Raw genomic sequence first — 22,025 nt, forward strand, 5'->3', positions numbered from 1 at the left:
AGCTTAAATTCTGTAATCTCACATTATCTTTGCTGCCTCATTCCTCAGTTTTCCTGAATTTTCCTTTTCTGAAAATTTGCCTTACTGAATCTTGTTTCTTCCACTGTCCTGGTCCTCTGTGAAAACATAATTACTTCCTCCAGACCTATATTGCGCTTCTAAATAAGGTCCGAACTAGAAATGATTGCAGCAGACATGTTTGTTTAAGCCCATCTGCTGTGCTTACGTGTAAAGGGGGGGGTCACATCAAAGGGATATTGGGGTGAGGGGAGCTGAACGCTCTTGTTCTTGACCTCCATAATCCATATCCCTAATGTGTTTCTCTCAACCTTGTCACTTTCGTTACTGGAACTAGGCAGTGGAGAAATGTTCAGGTGAGGTATTCCTCTCCTAATTTCTTTCCACAAGTCCCTGCCCCAATTCATTGATCTCCCAGTCTCCTTTACTCAAGTAACTTGTCTCTTCTCTCTGCATGGACGTAGACCCCCTAGCTCTCCCAATTCCTGTCCTGCCATTTGTTATTGTGAGATGGAGGAGGCAGCTGGTCCCTTAGCCAGGAGTGGTTTCCTGGTTTAGCAGGTGGGAAGAAGAGAGGACAGGTTTTTGTGTGTGTAGGGCAGGGGTCTGAAGGTGCAGCATCACCCCTGGGTACTTTTCTCTCCCTCAGCCCAACCACCACTTTTGTGTGTCTCTCTCTCTCTCCTTCCCATTCTTTGTTCTCCTTCCTACACATTTATGTTACCTGCTTTCTCCATCCATTTCCTCTCCTGTGCCTTTCCTCCCCTCCAGCTTCCGAATGCTGCAGCCTCACTTTCTCCTCAGCTGTGCTGTGCATGTGGGGAGCTGCTACTGTTGCTACGGTGGGGTAAACAAATTGTTATGTACTGAAGTTCTCACCCTGGGCCAGCAGGGGGATACTGTAGATAGTTATGCAAATAAGGGATTGAAAGTGATGTTCAGTGATTGGATAGTTTTAGAAAATTGTTACAGTTACATTGTACTGGAGCTCTATATAAGCAGGCTGACTGAACCCTTCAGTTCAGTTCTGTCCTGGCCTGTGAATAAACAAGAGCTGTTTGAAGAATCGCTGTGTCGTCTGATATGTTCACCCACAACTTAACACAAATGGTGGTAGTACTAGTAGTACGTTACTTTGAATGAACTGCCCAGTTTTGTAGCGGCGAAAAATTGAAAAGGATATCCTCTTAGAAGAAGACGACCGTAAACAAATGCTTGTCTGCAATAATGTGTTTGTGCTTTTCACGTGAGGTGCTGAGCAGGACTCAGGCCTCCAACATTAAGTTCCCACATCTTCACTGTAATCTTCTTTTTGTGTTTTTGAGCATTCACTAGTATTGGTTCCTTTTAGGTGCGGTGTATGCTACAGACTACTCAAATGCCAGTACAACAGCAATGTTTGATCCCTTCAAGGTATGACTAATTCTCTCTGCAAAGCTGCTTCAATGTTTACTCTGAATTGCTTTTAACTCCCCCTTTTTCATATGCATGTGATTTCAGCTGCAGTGGAGTGCGTTCGTTAGCAAGTTTCTTTCCATTCCAATATCAATTTTCCCCCCAGTGGAGGACACAAGGTTAGTCCTAAGGTCTAATAAATAAGTCTCTCTCTCTCTCTCTGATTTAGTATAGAAGTGGCACACTTTTCACACTTCTAGAATATTTATTTTTTCTTCACTCATTATAGTTTTGATATGAGGGCAATAACCTTTAATGTCTTATTTTTATTTTAAGTCATAAATTTGGAACAGTTGATGCTGAGATATTTGGAGTGCCTATTGCAGTAGCAGCTTTGGTAAGTAAAAAAAACTTTTTTCCCCCTGTTCCCTTAGAAATATGTTTAGATCCAGTTGGGTACTATGTCAAGTGTATTGGTCCTAGTAGAAGTCTCCAGAGAGAACTTTCAAAGTGCAGGTCAGTCTGTGCTGTTTCTGCTACATCTGGCTGAAATTGTCTATTTTGAAGTTCTTAAAATGGGTGCCAGTTCCTTGGAGTGTGGCACGCCAGTTCTGTGCAGTACTTTGTTATCTAATAAACAAATTCAGTTCAAGAAATAGTTCAGCATTGTATGTGACGAATCTTAAAATCAGCAACTTCCTTCTATGTCAGTTATTGTCTTCTGTGTTTACCTTCTCTTTCTCCTTCAAAACAGAGGACATGCTTTTTCAGTAGCCATGCGCTTGCCTTTTGAAGCTTTCTCTTTGTTAGAGTGAACTAAATTCTAATATTACACGCTTGAGGGAACCTTCATATCCCTTCAACCTAATGGGTTCTATCCAACACTGTTAGGGGCATTCTGGGAAATTGAAAAGCTGGCTAGATCCTGCCACCTAGTGCTGCTTAAAGTGCCAGGCAAGAAAACAAATTTAAAGGGATCCAGGGCAAAGATTTGTAATAAGGTCCAGGCAGTTTTCCTAGTATGCTGGTTGCTGATGCTGACTCTGGTCTTACTGAAGTAATAGACATAAATGTGACAACATTTCACCTGGATAATGAACATTTTTAGCTGGATAATGAACACAAAATAGTATGCAAATCCAATGCCACATGCAGTTTGAGCCACTGTCAGTCAGTGTAGAAAATATTGAACTAGATGAAGCAAGGCTTTGCCTTGACATTAGGCGGCTTGCTATGTTTCCGTTCCAATTTCTATTTCTATTCCTATTCCTACTCCTATTCCTGTTACTTTTCTTTTCCTTCCTTCCAAAAAAGGAAAGTGCATACACTAAAACAGAAACATAATTACCTTGACAACCTGGTTTGTTTGTTGTTTGTTTGTTTTGTTTTTTTGTACTGAAGGTGGCAGACCAACAGGCAGCCATGTTTGGAGAGTGTTGTTTTGAAAGAGGTGATAGTAAGGTCACCATGGGGACTGGTACGTTTTGGGATGTTAACACTGGAAGCAAAATTCATGTATCTACGAAAGGTAAAGCCTATATGTTTGCGTTCTGAAAATGGCTGACAACAAACACTTTATTTAAATATTTATATACTGCTATATTGTAAAAAAAAAAAAAAAATTCAAACCAGTTTACAATAGCAACTATATATAAAAAGATAATTAAAACAAAAACGAAAAACTAGAGATGACCCACCAACCAAAATGGAAAGATATTGCCTGCATAAGCCTGGAAAAACAATAATTTTAGACACCGTCATTTTCAGCATGGAATGTTGCTTTTATTTTGTAATGAGGTTCTAAGGCAACTAAGGATTGAATCCTGAGATAGGTTAACTTGAGGCTGTTCATGGAAGAAAGGATTACTGTCCCTTCCTATCCACGTCACTGGAGGGTCGGTGAGCCCTTCTGAATAACGGGGGAGGAGGTGGAAGCTACTTTGTGGCTGGAAGCCATAGATATTAATAAGAAAATATATAGTTTTTCAAGATACTCCCTTAGTGTGGCCAACGTCTGTCACATGTTCAAATCGTTATCCCTTTGTGAGAGAATCTACAAGGAGCTGCTGCTACTAGTAATGCTTACCAGTATTTGAAATAGAGCTTCACAGATTTATTCATTCATTCATTCCTACTCAGCCTTCTAGGGCAAACCCTCCCCAGGTGGCTTACAATAAAAATGTTAAAACAATTGAAAAATAACAATAAAAACAGCATAAGGTAAAATCATAGAGATTGATCAGTCACGCAAACTTCCACCATCCATAATATTTTTTGTCCTGGGTGCTAGGCTGTGTTAGTCAGCAGTAGGAAGGTGAACGGGCCAAGTGCAGCCCTTTTCTGGCTCCAAAAATAACATACTATGTCCCACTTTCAGTCTTTTTTACAAAGCAGTTCACAAATCAGTAAATATACTTCAACTTTAGAAACTAGCTCTAAGACCTGGTGGCTTCTAATAGTAGTTCTAGGGATTGTAGACAATGTTCCTTGATACAGTCATGATGATGGCTTTTGGCATGCCTCTTTTTTTTAAAAAAAGAGAGAAATATATATATAAGTGGGCAGTTGAGAAAAATGAAAAAAACGGAAGTGGGCAGTTCCACCAGGAACAAATTGTTAGTCATACCTGGAATAGCATTTTGGATGTCAGATACTATTTGTGTATGTTAGAAAAATGAATGTGGCATAGTGGTTAGGATGCATAATAAACTCATGTCTTGCAACTTTAAGGCTTGTATCCAGTGGTTGGTTGGAAGATTGGGAAAGAGGTGATCTTCTTAACTGAAGGCAATACTTCTGATACTGGGAATTCTATTAAATGGGCCCAAAGCTTAGGTGAGTAGCATGAATTAACTCTTTGAGCCTGAAATAATGTAGGATGCAAAGCACAATCTTAGGACTATGTTTCTAGTTTTCAAATGTAGGGGTGAGATTTAGTGTGTATTTCTTTAAGTGAGCTGAAGAATTTTCAGGTTTTCACTTACTGACCTTTTCTCAGTGTTCTGTAGAGGCATCACTATAGTTCAGTGGGACACTCCTGCCAGGCAGAAGAAACACTCAGGGGGGCTGCAAAGCAGAGCCAGAAAGGGGTGTTGGCTCCAGAGGGGGCATGACTTGGAGAGAATCTTGCAGGCCAGATTGAGAGACCTAGTGGACTGCTTTTGGAACCCAGGCCTGAGATTCTCCACTCCTGTCCTAAATACGTTTACTAGAGAGTGAGCATCATGTGCACAATAAGACTTGCATCTGAATAAGCATACATAGTATTGTGCTGGAAGTGAGCAAAAGGGGAGGACAAGATACAGGGCCAGTCTCAGTGTAGCTGAAGATCTGCCATAGCCCAGCCAATCCCCACCCCCCCAGTAGGAAGTCCCTCGAGATCCTCATGATGCTGATGCACTGCTACTTCTCCTTGTTGTTGTCACTGCTCTCTCTCTCTGCATGCAAGCAGTGATAACTGTGTGAACAGCATCTTCTGCTTGACTTGCATTATCTCTCCAGAGGCTCTATGGCAGGCATAGGTAAACTCGGCCCTCCATATGTTTGGGACTACAATTCCCATCATCCCTAGCTAACAGGACCAGTGGTCAGAGATGATGGGAGTTGTAGTCCCAAAACATCTGGAGGGCAAGTTTGCCTATGCATGATCTATGGAATGGGCACAGAGGGAGAAGGCAAGCAAGCTAGTAGGGGTGAGAGTGGCAAGGAGGTGGGCTCAAGGACCACACAAAACCTGGAGCCAGCAGTGGCAGGATACCAAGAGATAATATTAACTGAGCTGCCAGTTGCAGGGAGTACTACCCGTTGTAGTAAAGAGTGCTCAAGAATTATTTTTCTTTTTTTAATGCAAGGAGTGTAAACCTTTGATTTTAGTCGAAAGGGGGAAACTTCAAAATTTGGGAAATATTAACCTTCCTATTGTGTGTATTTTTACAGGTCTTTTTACCAATCCTGAAGAGACATCAAAAATAGCCCAGAGTCTAGTAAATTCAGGAGGCGTTTATTTTGTTCCATCTTTTAGTGGATTGCAGGTAAAATGACTTGATTGATTTGCTGAAGTGACATTGGCTTCCAAAATATATGTGGTCATAAAAAAGAAATGCATTTCATTCAGCCTTCATAGTTTCCACTTTTCATTGGTTGTAAAATTATCTTGCGAACAATGGTGCACTGCTTATTGCTCTTAATTTCCTTCTTCTTACTATGCTGCCTCTTTATTTGTAATTTGTAAGTTATTTTTTTCTTTATAATTTCAATCCATTCTTAGACATCTGCCATCAGAACAAATTCCTGCATATCTTATTTTCATATCTTTTTATTTTAGATCCCAATGAATGACCCTTTTGCATGTACTTCTTTTATCGGGATCACATCTTCCACCACCAAAAAACATCTTGTTCGAGCTGTGCTGGAATCTATAGCGTTCAGGTACTAAGCCAGCATATCCCATTAAATCTCCAACACATGCTTTTGCGCTATTATTTGATTATACACATTCCATCATTCTGTGCTGCTCTGAGTTCTGACATGCCTGGTTCCTACAGAGTTCACAGGGTTACAGAAAAATTATACCAGGGTCTGTGGGCCACACTCCAGTTTCCACAAAACGTTGTGGATCTCTACTTACATGCTTTCAGTTCAAAGCAGCTCACTCTCTTGCAAACCAAGGCCGGGAAAAACCCCTCTCAACCATATAAAGCAGACAGTTATTCTTTGTACAGTATTTCCCCTTCCAGTGTCATATAACTGATAGAACCTGTCTGAAAACAGTGTCCCTTCCACTTTGCTGCCTAATCTTTAAATTCAACCTGAGCAGGGAGAATGTCAGTTATAGGCTGCCTTCACTATGGAAAAGAAAATTAAAGGCTGGCAAATACCAAAAGTTACCACTGTTATTGCTAACATTTTAACATTGATGTAAAAGTAAATGATTCAATATTTTGGTTGCTCAGAAGTTTAAAATAGGTATTTGCTCTCTGCTCCTACGATAACTGGTGTGCCTTGTCAAATATTATTATTCTCAACTGTGACCTTCTTCTGTTCTGCTGCTGTAGTGGATAGAGGTCATACACCAGTAGTAACTGGGAAATCATACCCTGCTCTGTGTAGACTAGACTGATGCTGGGCAGTGTTAGGGACATTACTGCTGTACGAGGGGTTGTTGGTGTGGCACTCACTGGTGCCATTCCGCCTGCTGCTATCTCCTACGACAGAACATCTCAGCAAATAGCCTTTCAGTGGGTGCTAGGAGTGAGTACCCACCCTCCCTTCTGTTCTGAACAGCAGAGAGATGCAGAGCATTTCTCTCCACAAGCGAGTGCATAATTTGGCTGATGTAGGTGCCTTGTCCCCACTTTTTTTTTTGGGGGGGGAGGTGGGGGGAATGCCACATTCCAGATGTGGCAGACATGCCACACACCCCACAGCAACCATTTTGTGCTACATCACGCCCTGCAACAGCCCTTTTGTGACCACCACCCACATCACTTTCTCAAAATTCCAGATGTGCTTACTGACAAAGGCTGGTGCCTCCTTGCCCAGAGGCTTTGAAGTGCTTTCCTCATTGGGGTTAGGAGCTCCTCATTGCAGTTTAGTTTCCACAAGCGATGCAAAACTTTTTAACTGATTTGGTGGCTTGCCCGGTGATTCTTAGTAAGCCTATAATGTTGTTCTGTTCTTTGTGGGTTTGTTGAATATGCAGTTTTACTGTCTAATTTACACCACTTTAGCCTTTGAGAAAGGTAGCCTAAAATGTTCTCATGTAATAAAGATGGGAAACATGAAAAGCTATACAGCTCCAGGTTATTTTAAAATAGCTCACTTGAAGCCCATTATGAAAACTTAGGAATTACAGTATCTCACTAGTTTTGAACTGTGGTTTCTTGTAACTGAATACTGAGCTTCTGAAGTTCATGTTACTTTTGTATAAATGCTTTAATTTCTATTGAATCTCTTTTGCAAGAAACAAACAGCTTTATGATACCATCGCAAGAGAAATGGACATCCCACTTACGTCCATTCGGTATGTTCATTTTATCTCTTACAATGTCTGTGTAAATTTTTCTTTTATGTGGAACCATCCATTGATTTAAGATGCCAGATAGATAGCAAAACTTCCCAGCTGCCTTTATGTTGTTGAAAACGCTAGTGAGCAGCCTTGTGACATAATGTTTTGGAAAATTGTAGATTTCCGATTTACATTACAGAAGTGTAGGATGTTGTTAGTCTGACGGTCCTTTTCATGGGCAAAAGATCTAAAATTGTATCGGGAATCTTTTTCAGTCTGAGGGCCATATTTCTTCATGGGAAACCTCCCAGAGGTGATGTTCCTTCCATAACAGGCAGGGCCTCTTCCAAATATGTGCAGGGACAGAGCCATCCCATGTTCTTCCTCACAATACACACTCGCCATCTGTTCATTCATTTCCCTCTCCCATGTTTCTCTCCCCAGCTGCCTCCATTCCTCATCCAGCACGGCACTTAGGCTTACAAAAATCTCCCATTGTTATCTATGAAAACTTTAAAAAAACAACTAATTACAGCCTTTAAAATATTTGTTTGGTTGAGGCTCCTGTTTCCTTCTGTAGAGCAAAGACATTTGGCACGACTGAGGATGGACTGGCTACCTAAACAGCATATAATCTAAATCAGACAGAATTTCCAGAATCCAAGCATTAAAAGAATATGCCTTTTTCCTTCTCCCCGCCCTCTCTCTCTCACAGAGCTGATGGAGGTGTCAGTAAAAATAATTTTATAATGCAGATGACGTCTGATCTGATTAACAAAACAATAAACAAGTCTGTTTGTACAGATATGTCTTGCCTTGGAGCAGCTTTTCTAGCTGGCCTTGCTGTAGGTATGTAGTATTCTGAAATGTTGTTTTTCTCTTGCTCTTTTCTCCATGTTTTCCATATCATAACTGATTTCTGGGTTGCAAACATCAGCAACGTTTTGCCTCTAAATATTCCCAGAAGTTCATGTTCCTTATTTTTTCACCTGAATACAAACTATCTCATTGTGCTACAACCTGCATAAATATACTCTAATTTGGATAGCAACTAAACACTGCAGATTCCACTGTGCAAAACACCTTTTCTTACCAGATACTCCGGAATGGGAGGTTATCAAAGAAATTACATGCAAGCATGTGAGATTTAAGTATGGGGATACACACATGTACCTGATGTATTGTTTTGTAAAGAAATTAAGTTAGTTTAAAGCAATATCATTCATAGCATAAGGCAATAATAATAATAATAATAATAATAATAATAATAATAATAATTTTTTATATCCTGCCCTCCCCAGCCAAAGCCGGGCTCAGGGCGGCTAACAACAGTAAAGTAATGCAGCATTCTAAAATCAATTCATTCTAAAATCAGTTCAAAATCAAATTAATGGCAACCATTGGGCCAAAGTTCTGTGAGGATTACCAAAGGAGGGGGGGTCAGACTGTGCCCTGGCCAAAAGCCTGGTGGAACAGCTCTGTCTTGCAGGCCCTGGGGAAAGATGTCAAGTCCCGCAGGGCCCTAGTCTCTTGTGACAGAGCGTTCCACCAGATCGGAGCCACAGCCGAAAAAGCCCTGGCTCTGGTTGAGGCCAGCCTAACCTCCCTGGGCCCGGGACCTCCAAGATGTTTTTGTTTGAAGACCGTAAGGTCCTCTGTGGGACATACCAGGAGAGACTGTCCCGTAGGTACGAGGGTCCTAGGCCTTATGGGGCTTTAAAGGTTAAAACCACCACCTTAAACCTGATCCTGTACTCCACCAGGAGCCAGTGCAGCTGGTATAGCACTGGGTGAATGTGATCCCACAGCGAGGATCCCGTAAGGAGTCTCGCTGCAGCATTCTGCACCCGCTAGAGTTTCTGGGTCAGTCTCAAGGGCAGCCCCACGTAGTTATGTCTTATGTTATGTCTTGGGTTGGAGTCACCCAGTCATCTTGACCTCATCTTGAGAGATAAGTGCTGTGGGAGGGCGGTATATTTTATGGTTTCATGAAAAGCTGGACATTGTGGAGGGGAGAATCTAAAAACAGAAGCCTACGATTCAGTTAAGCAGGAAACAATGACTACTGGCCATGATAGCTATTTTCCACAGTAATGCTTTCTCAATGCCAATTGCTGGAAAGCACAGGAGGGAGAGTGCTCTTGTGCTCGGATCCTGCTTGCAGGTTTCCCCACAGGCATCACAGGACTAGATGGGTCACTGGCCTGATTCAGCAGGTTCTTTCTTAGGTTCTTTCAACACCTTTAGGTGTTAAACACTATGACACCAATAAAATGTTTTGGCTCCAGTCCTATCTCCAAGGTTGGTCCCAGAGGACAGTATGACTTCTGCTCAGCCTGGGGGAATTATTTTGCAGGAGCCTTCAGGGTTCAATCTTGTCACCAGTGCTATTCAACATCTATTTGAAGCCAGGATCTGTAGCACAGTGCCAACAGTATGCTGGTGCGACCCAGCTTTATCTTTCTGTTCTGTCAGTACCGGAAGGGGTTGTGCTGGTCCTAAAGCAATGTCTGGAAGTGATAATGGGCTGGATGTGTGCCAATAAATGAAAGAGAGGTGAATATGTGGTTCCTGAGTACGGGGGTTGTCAGAACAGCCCTGTCCTTGATGGAGTTGAGTTCCCCTTGAAGGAGCACCTGCATAGTTTGGGGGTGCTCCTTGAACCATTATTGTCACTTCAGGTCCAAGCGGCCTTGGTGGCTAGGCATGCCTAGATTCATCTTTGGCTGGCGTGTCGACCAAGGCCTTCCATAAATAGGTATAGCCTGGCTATAGCCACCGATGCCCTGGTAACCTGCATGCTAGACAACTGTAACATGCTCTACCTGGAGCTGTCATTGAAGATCATTCGAAAATTGCAACAAGTATAAAATGTACATGGAACTCCCATTGAAAAAAGTAACTGATTACCAGCTATTTTTCTGGGCCGAATTCAAGGTGCTTATACTTAACAGTTAAAGCCCTGAATGGACTGGGGCCCTGATAAGGAAAAATGCTTCTCCCATGCTAACTTGTCCATACCTTAAATCAATAATAAGGCCCACCTTGTGGTCCTTGTGCAGGATGAAATACCTAAGTACAACAGCAGGGCACTGAGTGCAACAGCACTCTCCCCACTTGTGAGTCCAAGCACTTAATATCCAGAGGCATACTGCTCATAGCCATTGTGGCTAGTAGCCAAAGATCTCCTTCTCCTCTACAAATTTGTCTAATCCTCTTTTAAAGCCATCCAAGTTGGTGGCCATCACTACATACCATGGGAGTTAATTCCAGCTATGCACCGTGTAAAAGAAGCATGTGATTTTGTCCGTCTGAAATCTTCCAGCGTTCAGCTTCCTTGGGTGGCCCATGATATGGTATGACGAATTCCAGATGCAACATTTATGTTTTTCAGCTTGGGAGTGATTATTATTTTTTTGTTTTGTTTTGTTTTGCTACGTTTGTTTCTAGGATTCTGGAAGGACAAAGAGCAACTGAAACAGCTGAGGCAAACTGACATAGTTTTTAAGCCTCAAAAGGAGCCGGAGGAATACGAACCAGCCATGAGCAACTGGGTGAAAGCTGTTCAACGTTCTCTCAGTTGGTACAGCCAGACATCATAGAAATGGGGTTATTGCAAAATGTTAAATATTTTAGATTATATTTATAGGACAATGCAAACACAACTGCAGTTCTGCTTTAGAGTTCATTTCTGCTTCTTCCGTGAGGTTAATTAAAACATACCAGCTGCCCCTCTGGAAGTAACCACCTTCAAGAGACTGAATGCCAAAGTTCCCAAGGGGCGACTTCCTATAATAGGCAAGTAAATGTGATGACAAAGATACAGTGGTGCCTCGCAAGACGAAATTAATCCGTTCCGCGAGTCTCTTCGTCTTGCGGTTTTTTCATCTTGCGAAGCACGGCTATTAGCGGCTTAGTGGCTATTAGCGGCTTAGCGGCTATTAACGGCTTAGCGGCTTAACAAACTCACAAGAACTCACAAGACATTTCGTCTTGTGAAGGAAGCCGATAGGGAAATTCGTCTTGCGGAACGACTCAAAAAACGCAAAACCCTTTCGTCTAGCGAGTTTTTCGTCTTGCGAGGCATTCGTCTTGCGGGGCACCACTGTACCTGAATGCAAAAGTCCTAGCTGATTTTTTTGTTCTTACATTACTGTTGATGTTTTACCTTAACGCAAGAAGCTTCTATGATAAGTGGAAAGTAGCAAAAAGCATCTTGTTCTTCCAGACCTGTGATTTCATCCATGTATTCTGATCTGCAACCTAGCACAGAATGTGGCTGCTTGCCCACTGAGAGTTGCCTCACAGTAAGAGGCACTGAGACAACTAAGCTGATTGACCTCTGCTTTCAGTGATGATCTTCACTTCTTTATCTGTCTGAAATTAAAGCCTGGCCACCTGGGAGAGATCAGCTGAATTGCCAGATGATGTTGGGAATCAGTTAGCAATCCCCATGGTATATAGGTGAGGAAAGGTTTAGGAATCCCTGTGGCCAAAGGTAGTGATCCATTGCTGCTAATGCAGATTCTTGGGAATCCAGAGAGCCCCAGCCTTTAATTTTTTTTAATCCTATTTAGCTGCTACATTTAACCAATTACAGTTGATGTTTCCAAATCCAGAGTAGGTCAGGATTGTCTTCTGCTCTTTTTGGAAGGAATATGTCACCACAACTAGATCTCCCCTCACCCAGTTTAATTTTCCCTTGTGTTCATCTGTTTTACTTGCATTGTTTTAAACTCTACCACAATTATTGATTTCTATCCGCAAATACAACCTGAATATAAAACAGATAAGGTAGAGCATATGTGAAATTGTGCTTGTGCATCTAATGTTTTTGTCAGCAGCATTTAAGCCCAAACCCAGTTTAAGAAAAAGCAAACCCACCAAGGGGGTTTTTAAATAGAGTACAAGGAGTTATTCAAAGGGGAAATTGCAGTCTACTTCGAGGTACAATAACTTCATGCAATAATTGTATAGTTGTTGTGTGTAATGCAGAAGTCTTTGCACAGGCTACCGCTTCTTGTTACCGGGAAATTGCACCCATACTTCATCATTGTGTCACTGGGAAAGCATTTTTCTTCCAGCTAGAATATGTATATATTTTTTGCAGATCAACCCTGTATAAAATTGTGGCCAAAGAGTTATGGATATCTATTGGCTAGTGACAAGTCTCATGCAATTTTATGTACTCTCTAAAAACATAGGAAGTTGTCTTTCATTGAGTCAGACCATTTGCCCATCTAGCTCAGCACTGGCTACCATGGCAGGCAATGCCTCTGCAGGGTTTTAGACAGGATCCTTTCCAAGTTCCAACTGGGAATGTTGGGGATTGAACCTGGGACATTTTGCAGTGAAAGCAGATGCCCCTGCCATTGAGTGATGGCCCTTCTAAAGTGCTTCTGTTTGGTTTTTATTTTGGGTGGTGGTAAAATAGGCTTTATAGCAAAGGGAAACGAATCTGTGGCAGAATTCTCTCTGGGGCCAGGAAAATGAGTTGGAAGGCCACCCCCAAGGGTCATCTAGTCCAATCCCTTACAATGCAGGAATCTCAACGACAGCATCCATGACAGATTTTGGCACCCGAGGCAAACAACAGAATGGCATCCCCCACCTCTCCACCAGGGAAGAAAGAGTGAGTGAAGATCTACATCAGGAACAATGGCGGGGGAAATAAAGCTACACATCAGGATCTGCTGCCCCTAGGGATCCTGCCGCCTGAGGCGGTCACCTCACCTTGCCTCATGGGTGGGCTGGCACTGGCTTTCAGGTGTGCAAAGGGGATCTCCAAGCTCAGTATACTCTCTATAAAGCAGTACTTACACATATTCCATCCAGATAGGCTGGGCTGCCGGACTGATGCCACTTTGATTCTGAAAGTCAACTATCCTTTTCATCACTCTCAAGAACTTTTCCTTTCTTTCACCTCCTACCCAAGCCTTCCCATCCCTTAGGACACGCACAACATAACTTTGAATGCGAGGAGAGCACTTTGATCTTCAAAGGCATTCAGACAAATAAACACTTATGTCCTTCCACACCTACCATACAAATTAAAAGCACATGATCCATGCTAGTTCTGCACAATAGTGACTAACTTTTCATCCTAGTTAGAATTGTTAGGGAAGAATTCTGGTTTTTCCTGTCATTTGTCACCATGCAATGGTCTTAAGTGCCTGAATGAGAATGGGGTTCAAACTGGAAATTTTCTGTGACAATCTGTACTAATTATTTTTATCTGCCCATAGCCAGGGCATCTTGTGAACTGTGTTGTGTATTTGTAAAAGGTTTTATTTTTATATTGGTCAGTTACAGGTGTGCACTTGTTCCTTATTATGGACTATTGTACATGGGTTAACATGACTTTGTGTATGTGTCTATACACATTTGAGAAACCCAGACTATGCAATATGTGTGCACAAGAACTGAAGGTTTATGGAATATTTCTTCATATTGTAGGCCAGTTCTATGGCAGAATGTTTACTTATAAACTGTTACTCAGCTGACTGTCTCTACCTTGCAGAGATACTAATAAGATTTCTAATTCATTAATAAAATCTTATTGCACTGCTCTGAAAAAGTGGAGATTGTCTTTTTTTTAATTATATCTTATTAAGTTTCAACATTTTTAGCCTATATAATCAAATCACGTCTTTTTTCTTATTTTTGTCAACTTCCCACCACATTTTCCTTCTTGTTGTTTCTCCCCTTCTGCTGCACCTTATAAAAAAATGGAGATTGTCAATATTGGTCCCCACTGTCTGTGTTTGAGACCTCTGTAATAGTTTCAAAGTTATGAATAACTTATTAACCATATGAAGAATTAAAATTTGGATATATAACTACATATATAATGTACTAGTTCACCAATCTTTTAGTGTATTTGTTCCGAAAAGTGTTCCCCCCTGTCATGAAAATGACAACCCCCAATGGGAGTTGGTTCAGGCTGAGAAGGGGGAACTTGCTGCTGAATTGCTTAGAGCCATTGATGGACTCCCCAAATATCCAGTTCCATAAACAAGATTTTTTTTTTAATTCAAGTGTGGTTATTTGGTCTAAAAGCACCTTCCTTTCCCCTTCATAGTATTTTGTTTCCCTCTTACATTAACCCTTTCTGCCTGGAGAGATATACTATACAGTACAGTATTTCCTTTTCCACTGGTTTTATTGCACACTGAAGATGCCCTAGGCTGCAGCTTAGAAGACTTAAACAAGGAGAGGCCATAATTCGTCAGTGCTGCAGCACTAATAATAATAATAATAAATTTTTATATGGTAACTACACTCGCAAGCAATAACTATAGGGGTATCAATCACAACTTGGAATATATTTTCACCTTTGGGAAGCAAAGAGTTCCTCTCCTAGGTCAAGTGTCTAAACCTGCAGTGAGGAACAAAGTCCAATATCATCTGGTGGACCATAACTCCCATCAGCCAGAGCCATAGGAAGGGAGTTGTAGCCTAGCAGCAACCTCTGGAAGGTCAGAGGTTCTCCACTCCAAGTCTAGAGGGCTGGAGGGCTATGTTTGGCACCTGGGCTTGTGGTTCCCCACAAGAGCCAATTTTTGACAGGGTAACTATGCAATCCTACACAAAATAGGGTGGTTTGAACCTTAAATGCAGAAACTTAGTATTTTTTTTCCTATTATCAGCAGCCTGAATAACAATAGCCCAATACTGGAAACAACCTATAGAAATCCCCACTGAAACCTAGGTAAATAATATTTCGAATGTGGCTCTATCCGAACGCCTTACTTGCCATAGAAGGGTACTTCAAAGATAGGCACTTTTGGCGAGACATGGCTTGCATTCTTTTCCTTTATAAACAACCCCATTGAAGGATACAGTGGTTACCCAGACCTCTTTGCTGGTTGCGAAGGGGCCGCCCATATCTGTTCAAGCTTCAGGGCCCCCAAAATATAGGTCCGCCGCTGCTCTAGAGGCACCTGAATTTAGAGAGAGTAAACGGACAAAGCACTTTTCAAAATATATAGTCGATTCCTGCCAGTGTGAATTCAAAGGAACTTAACCTCCCTGAAATAAATGAGAATTCCTTATGGGGAAACGCCAATGGGGATTTTAGCGATAAATACCAGCACAGTTTTCAGATTCAAGAATAATTTGTGGGCAGCACAATTTGAAAGGGTGATTATCACATGGTAGGCTGCGATTCAAATGGCCTGCTTCGCAGCTTCCGTAACTTTCTCTTCTGGATGCCAATGCCAATGCAGCCACAGCCTTATCAACCTAGACTGATGGGCGGAATTAGCAGCTCCCGTATAGTTAAAGCCATGGTTTTGTATCGTTAAAGCCATGGTTTTCCCAGTAGTGATGTATGGAAGTTGGAGCTGGACCATAAAGAAGGCTGATCGCCGAAGAATAGATGCTTTTGAATTATGGTGCTGGAGGAGACTCTTGAGAGTCCCATGGACTGCAAGAAGATCAAACGTATCCATTCTTAAGGAGATCAGCCCTGAGTGCTCACTGGAAGGACATATCGTGAAGCTGAGGCTCCAATACTCTGGCCATCTCATGAGAAGAGAAGATTCCCTGGAAAAGACCCTGATGTTAGAAAAGATGGAAGGCACAAGGAGAAGGGGACGACAGAGGACGAGATGGTTGGACAGCATTCTCGAAGCTACAAACATGAATCTGACCAAACTGCAGGAGGCAGTGGAAGACAGGAGTGCCTGGCGTGCTCTGGTCCATGGGGTCACGAAGAGTCGGACACGACTAAACGACTAAACAACAACAAACATTTCCCACTGGCGGGGGGCGGGGCTCAAGTTCTGGAACGGGCTTTAAGGCAACCTGTGGGGAGGGGGAGGGAGAAGGGGGCGTGTCGTCGGAAGCCCCGCCCCTTCCCTCTTGCCCGTCCGCTTCCGAGTGGCGGCGCCGATTGTGTACACACAGCCACGGGGACCAATGAGAGCCCGGAGACGCCAGGCTCCGCGCGGACGCGTCGACCAATGGGCGAGCCGGGTCGCCAGACGCCGCCAAGCTTGTGCGGGGGAGAGAGAGCGATAGCGAAGCTGACAGAGGCGACTGTTGGGGCTGCTGAGGGAGAGGCGAGGCGGGCCGGCCGGCTGGGCTGTAGAGCGAACGGAGGCGGCGGCTGAGGCCGGTAAGAGCCATTAGGGTCCGACGACGACGGCGGCGGGACTTACCGGGTATTTTCTTCTTTAATGGAGGTGTGGTGCTAAGGCTGCCCTGCGCCCCCCCATCCCCGCACTCCTTTCTCCTCAGAAACCGGCGTCGGTGCTTTGCAGACGGCCGTTAGGCCCCGACGCTTCTCTCGTGGTCTTGAGGCCGGGAGGGTGAGGAGAGGCGGGTCGTGCTCTTTGCCGTCGCCGCCGAGGGCGCTCTCCCTTATAGAGCTCTGTTGGTGGAACATGAGGCTCCTTGAGGTTGTGGGTTCGAAACCCACGCTGGGTAGAAGGTGCCTGCATTGCAGGGGGGTTGGGCTAGATGACCCCCGTGGTCCCTTCCCAACTCTGCAATTCTGTGATTAATTCTGTTGCCGGGGAGCTTTATCTCCCTCCCCCCCCCACTTCCGCGTCTCCTCCTCTTCCTCCAGCCTTGCGAATGTGCTTCCCCTGGCCGGTGGTGGGGAAGGGGGCGCGCTCTCTCCTCCGACCCCTGCAGCCCTTCCACGCACAGCCTGTCCTCGCCTTCCCTCGGATGCCCGTGTGGATCCACGAGGCCTCCAGAGCGGTGCTGCCCAACCCTGGCGGTCGCGGGAGCCTTGGGCACTACTGCTGTGACTTGGGAAGTGCGCACTCGGCGCTCTGGGCACCCCCTCCCCCCACCTACCCCACCGCCGGTGGTAAACAGATGGCCAGAGCCTGATTATTGTTTCCTGCGAGGCTTGTAATCCTGAAGGGCTGGGATCGGAGGTGCAACTGCCCTGGTGTAGGTAACTTGGTGAAATGAAGAACGTTGCATGAATCCATGAATAAAATGGCTGTGGCTATAGGCTGCTGAGGTTTCCTCCGCCAGCCCATGGGGTGCAGAGGCTTGTTGCACACACACCCCCAATTTGGGACTTGGTTTTTTATTTTTTTAATTACGCTTCACACCAGCTTCCTTTATTTTGCCTTGTGCCAACTTGTGACGGAAGTTGGTGCAATAAGGGCTACTTAACTGCTTTAACTGTTTAGAGACCCGATTCTAAATATGCCTGCTTCAGGAATGTGTTTCTGTGTTCACTGTGGCCTAACTTTGTTTAGGGTGGAAGTGTCCTTACACATGTTTTACTCAGAAGTAAATCCCACAGATTTCAATGAAGTTTAACCCCCAGGTAAGCATATGCTAGATTATTTATTTATTTATATTTTAAAAAATATTTTTTGGGGGGTTATTTGCCACCCTTCATATCAAGATCTCGGGGCCTGGCCAAAATGTTTATGCAAACCACGTACCATTCAAAAAAAATATGGTAGTGTGCAAATATTAAATAAATAAAAGTACATTAAATCTATGAAAAATACACTAATAGAGGAGTAAAATATTTGCCATTATTTCAAACTGACCTTACCAAGCCAAAACACTCTTATCTATGTTTTGAATAAAAATCCAGAAGCAGCTGAAATGAGATAGTGAAATAATGTCTGTAGCTAGACATTCTTTTGTGTCTGTGTTGAAGGGAGGATGGTAAGGGTACTGAGAAACATGATTATGTCCCAGATTTGCCATGAGTTACAACCTCAGGCAGTCAGAACTGTTTGTTACTAACCTGGGGTAGGGCATGCATGGTGTTGAAATTCCAGGACTGACATTTCTAGTGTTTGTCTTATCGACTGCCACATTTTAACTTCTCTCATACAGAAAAACACAATTATGTCCCCACCTAAAGGTAAAGCTGGCCCATAAATGCTGTAGTAAGTATTAGCTTGTCAGCGTTTATACACCAGTTGATTAGTTGTTACTGAAAACTGTTTAATCTACAACAGACATATTTAGGGTCTATAGAAAATATTAAGCTGAAAATATGCAAACTCATACTACAGGCTAGCTACATGTTTTATTTCAGTTGGAGGGGTAAAACTGCACTTTGAAATCGACTTCAAAAGTTATTTTGTACAAAACAAGAAAAGGTCATAATAGATGGTGGGGTCACTTTGGGTGACTTCTTGAACTGTTAAATTCTGTAAGGTTGGAAGGGTGCCGTTATTGATATTGAAACAATTTATTCTCTGGTAAATTTCCAACAGTTCTTCAGCAAATATATTCTAATGACCTGTTTTGCATGTAATGCTAAGTTATGATTTGTTTAACTAACCTTGGGTTAACCACAGATTTTCCCACAGATGACCAAACAAAGTATGCCTTGCGTCATGAAAGCTTGGCTGGTTTTCATACTACTGTAAATTACTAGAGGCCTGCTGTCACCACTGATTAAGCAAGCCTCCCTTTTCACTGAAAAAATGGTATCACTTTAAGGTTTCTGACAATTGCTTGTCAGACATACTTCAACCTGCCCCGGATCTGAGCCACATATGGTATGAGGTGCAAGGCTGGTGGCTGTAGTTTGAGGGAAATGGTCTTTCAGGCTAAATTGGGACCTGGGCCAATGTAAGCCCAAAGTCTGATGGTTCTCCATCCCTGGCCTTTGACTATCAGCCGAGTTGTTCAATGGAAGGCTGATTTTGCTCTGCAATTCAAGTCTTTTGTCTCTCTCACACACTCTAAAATTTCACTGTTCTTTTTCTCTCTCTTCTCAGCTGAAGAGAGATTGTTATGATGGCCGCGTTCACTTATGAAGGTAAGCTGTGTGTCTAAGAGATGTGCATCAACCACAAGATTTGGTTTTGGACCCTGATTTGAAAGACTGGCCACTTCAGTTCAAAACCCTTCAGGTTCTGTCTGATTTGACTTGGGGTCCAGATATGAATTGAAGTTTGGAAAAATGAAGCTTCCCACCTCCAGTTCTGTAAGTTGTCAGAATCTCTGTCTTCATGCTGGAGGACCTTTACAAGTAAAACAGGAGGGGGTAGTATTGGCAGAGGAATCCATTTATTATTTATTTAAGAAATTTTCATACCACTTTACATGAATAAAATTCTTCCAATCCTGTTTCATTGAAAATATTACCACTAACATTTTTTTAAAAAAAATCTCACCCCAGTTTGTGTCTGTCCTTTTCCAGATGATACTAGCCTGTATCTCATATTTCAAATTAGAGAAATATATGGACCATGATTGTAGAATTATGGTCTGATCAGACAGTTTGGAAATCTTATTTCAGATACTAGAGCTTTCAGACTGCTTTAGTGGGGAGAGGTCAAGTTTCCCTTTCCATCAGTCTTATCTTCTCAGTGTGCTTTACAGCAGAGTCTTTTTGCACATTAAAGGCTAACAAATATATTATACTGTAAGCTGCAGCTCACATAATCAGATGCATAAATGTTATCATGAGTCACAGTTACATATGCACATGGCTTGTGGGGGAACTGCTTCCCCTTGGAAATTAGTTATGCATGGACCTTACTAAGGTTTTGGCATATGTTAGAAACATAACTCTTCACCAGGTCTTCCCTGACCACTAGTATTGGTCTGGCACATCCCATCATTTATCTACTGTGGATACTTCAGTTTTAAAAGTTTTGAGTTCTATTATTTTATTGATAAATTGCTTTGGATAACTTTTAATATAAAATGGTAGATAAATATTTTTTATTAAAAAATCTAAACAGTGAAGTCAGAAGTAGATGGAATGTAAGAAGTATAGAGTCAGTGATTAACAGTGGTCATTTAGAAAAGAGTTGCTCATAACATATCCTGGCATTGGAAAGCCAATTAATGCATGCAATGTGGTCAGAATTCATTGTCTCAATTTAGTCCAATTAGTGATAACAGTGAAGCTCTTGATGAGTTGTAATTCAGCAGTTTCCTGTTGTATTCTTCCTTTCAAGTAACTTTGTTCAAGGTGGCTTAAGGTATCTTTCCTGCATTCTTTTCTTTATAAATTAAAATGTTCTGATATCTGAGTAAATGGAACACAATATTTATACTGCTGGCATAAAGTAATTATTCAAATAGTGGTATTTTTTTGTTTAATTGAGAATGAGAGAGGAGAGCACCATCTTGATATTTCTGCACCATCATGTGCAACTTAGAAACTGCTTGCCTCTTGGAAAGTGAGAATTGCTGTAGTAGTCATAACAAAGTAAGCTCTTGCTGCACATGCAGTTCTTTCTCACATGCTAGCGTCACTACTTTGAATTTTAGCCAAAGTATATTATTTCAAGGAAAGTTATTAAAAATCTTTGTGCAGTTGGAAAGTTTATTGGGGAAATTAATATATATTATACAGGAGAACATCTTATCAGAACATCCTTTTGCTATTCTAGATATCCACTTGTAAATGGAGTGCTTCTGCATTTGACTGCTCATGTCTGGCACCATCTCAAGTTTCCTCTGAATAGTAACAAAGACTGGAGACTTGGTACTGCAGTAAAAGGCATGCTTCCTTAGTCCAGGGAATATATCGTTTTGGTTTCTGTCTTCCTGGGTAAGTATTTTTACCTAATGCATTGGATACTTTTTACCTTCAGTAGCAGTTTTAAGAGTTGAACATATTGTGCTCAATAAATCATTCCTGAAAGTTTACACAGGAAAAGAGCAGTATGCTGGGGGAGGGGTGAAGTTACTATAGTTTGTCACTTAGAGATTCAGAATTGGAATATGTCATCTGCATCTTAATAATGTGGGCTAAATCAGTTATTGTAAATAAAAAGTGCTGGATATGGCACTATGTAAAAACATCTCAAAATAGTTATGCCTTAATTTTTTTATTTTAAATTGAATAAAACATTTGGCAATTTAAGATTTTTCATTGAGGGAAAGTGAGCATAGTAAAAACACTGCCAGCACACAGTGTGTGTTTAAAAGGAGGTTTGGAAGAAGCAATTTAGTGGATGGCGTTGAGTATCTTAATTTTAACTGGTTTGGTGGACTTGGCTAATTTGTGCTTCGAAAATATTAGCACTGACCTAGGCTGAATATTGTTGGCTCATGAACACATCAGTTGCCTTATAGTTTATTCCAAGGCAGTGTGGGTGGCACTATTAGGCTGGAATTGATATTGTGCTGTTTTACATTATTGACAAGAAATGAGCTTTAATAGGAGATGGGTTTAGTGTGCCAGTCACTGAAAATAATCCTTGATACATGTAAAATTTGAGTAAATCTTCAATGCATTCTGTTTAGAAGAGCATGCCTTTCTTATACAAAGCTTGAATATGCAAGTAGGCCTTCTTAAATTTAAGCATGATTGAATGATTAAAACATTTTGAATTAAAACAACTTTGCAGTTAATTGTAATTTTGTATCCATTTCAGTTTGATAAATTAGTTTGGATATTTGATCAGTTTAAAAAGAATTGAGTCAAACATTGAGAAGTAGTGTTTAAGTATTTAAAAAGTATTAACTTCATTAGAGCAGCAAAAGCCATATCAACAACTTTAGTATTTATGATGGTTATAAAAACAAATAAGAATGCTTGCAAAATAATTAGCTTTTTAAAAGTGTGTTTATTTAACAAAATCTATATATCACTTGCTAGAGCAAAGGACCTCTAAGCAGCTTGCATTAGGCAATCTGAAAT

General features: G+C 41.9%; 2 protein-coding genes across 6 annotated transcripts in view; both read left to right on the forward strand.

Moving 5' to 3' along the window:
• GK5 (glycerol kinase 5) overlaps positions 1-13,997 on the forward strand; it is a 32,549-nt gene extending 18,552 nt beyond the window's left edge. Inside the window, exons 7-16 of the mRNA XM_081008065.1 lie at positions 1,370-1,431; positions 1,519-1,592; positions 1,750-1,810; positions 2,815-2,941; positions 4,144-4,248; positions 5,350-5,444; positions 5,738-5,841; positions 7,376-7,435; positions 8,136-8,269; positions 10,871-13,997. Coding sequence (XP_080864191.1) covers positions 1,370-1,431; positions 1,519-1,592; positions 1,750-1,810; positions 2,815-2,941; positions 4,144-4,248; positions 5,350-5,444; positions 5,738-5,841; positions 7,376-7,435; positions 8,136-8,269; positions 10,871-11,022 — 974 coding nt within the window. The 3' untranslated portion in view covers positions 11,023-13,997. The remainder of the gene's footprint in view (positions 1-1,369; positions 1,432-1,518; positions 1,593-1,749; positions 1,811-2,814; positions 2,942-4,143; positions 4,249-5,349; positions 5,445-5,737; positions 5,842-7,375; positions 7,436-8,135; positions 8,270-10,870) is intronic.
• A 2,380-nt stretch (positions 13,998-16,377) lies between these two features.
• TFDP2 (transcription factor Dp-2) overlaps positions 16,378-22,025 on the forward strand; it is a 35,715-nt gene continuing 30,067 nt past the window's right edge. For 3 of the 5 annotated variants that reach the window (XM_081008236.1, XM_081008237.1, XM_081008240.1), the window contains exons 1-4: positions 16,378-16,541; positions 17,647-17,717; positions 19,141-19,181; positions 20,770-20,930. The gene's annotated coding sequence lies outside the window, so the exon portion shown is untranslated. Of the gene's footprint in view, positions 16,542-17,646; positions 17,718-18,802; positions 18,919-19,140; positions 19,182-20,769; positions 20,931-22,025 lie in introns of those variants that run through there. The other 2 variants (XM_081008239.1, XM_081008238.1) reach the window with 2 other exon arrangements.

Source organism: Podarcis pityusensis, assembly GCF_964106645.2.
Source record: "Podarcis pityusensis genome assembly, chromosome: 5".
In the NCBI taxonomy this organism is placed as follows: Eukaryota; Metazoa; Chordata; class Lepidosauria; order Squamata; family Lacertidae; genus Podarcis; species Podarcis pityusensis.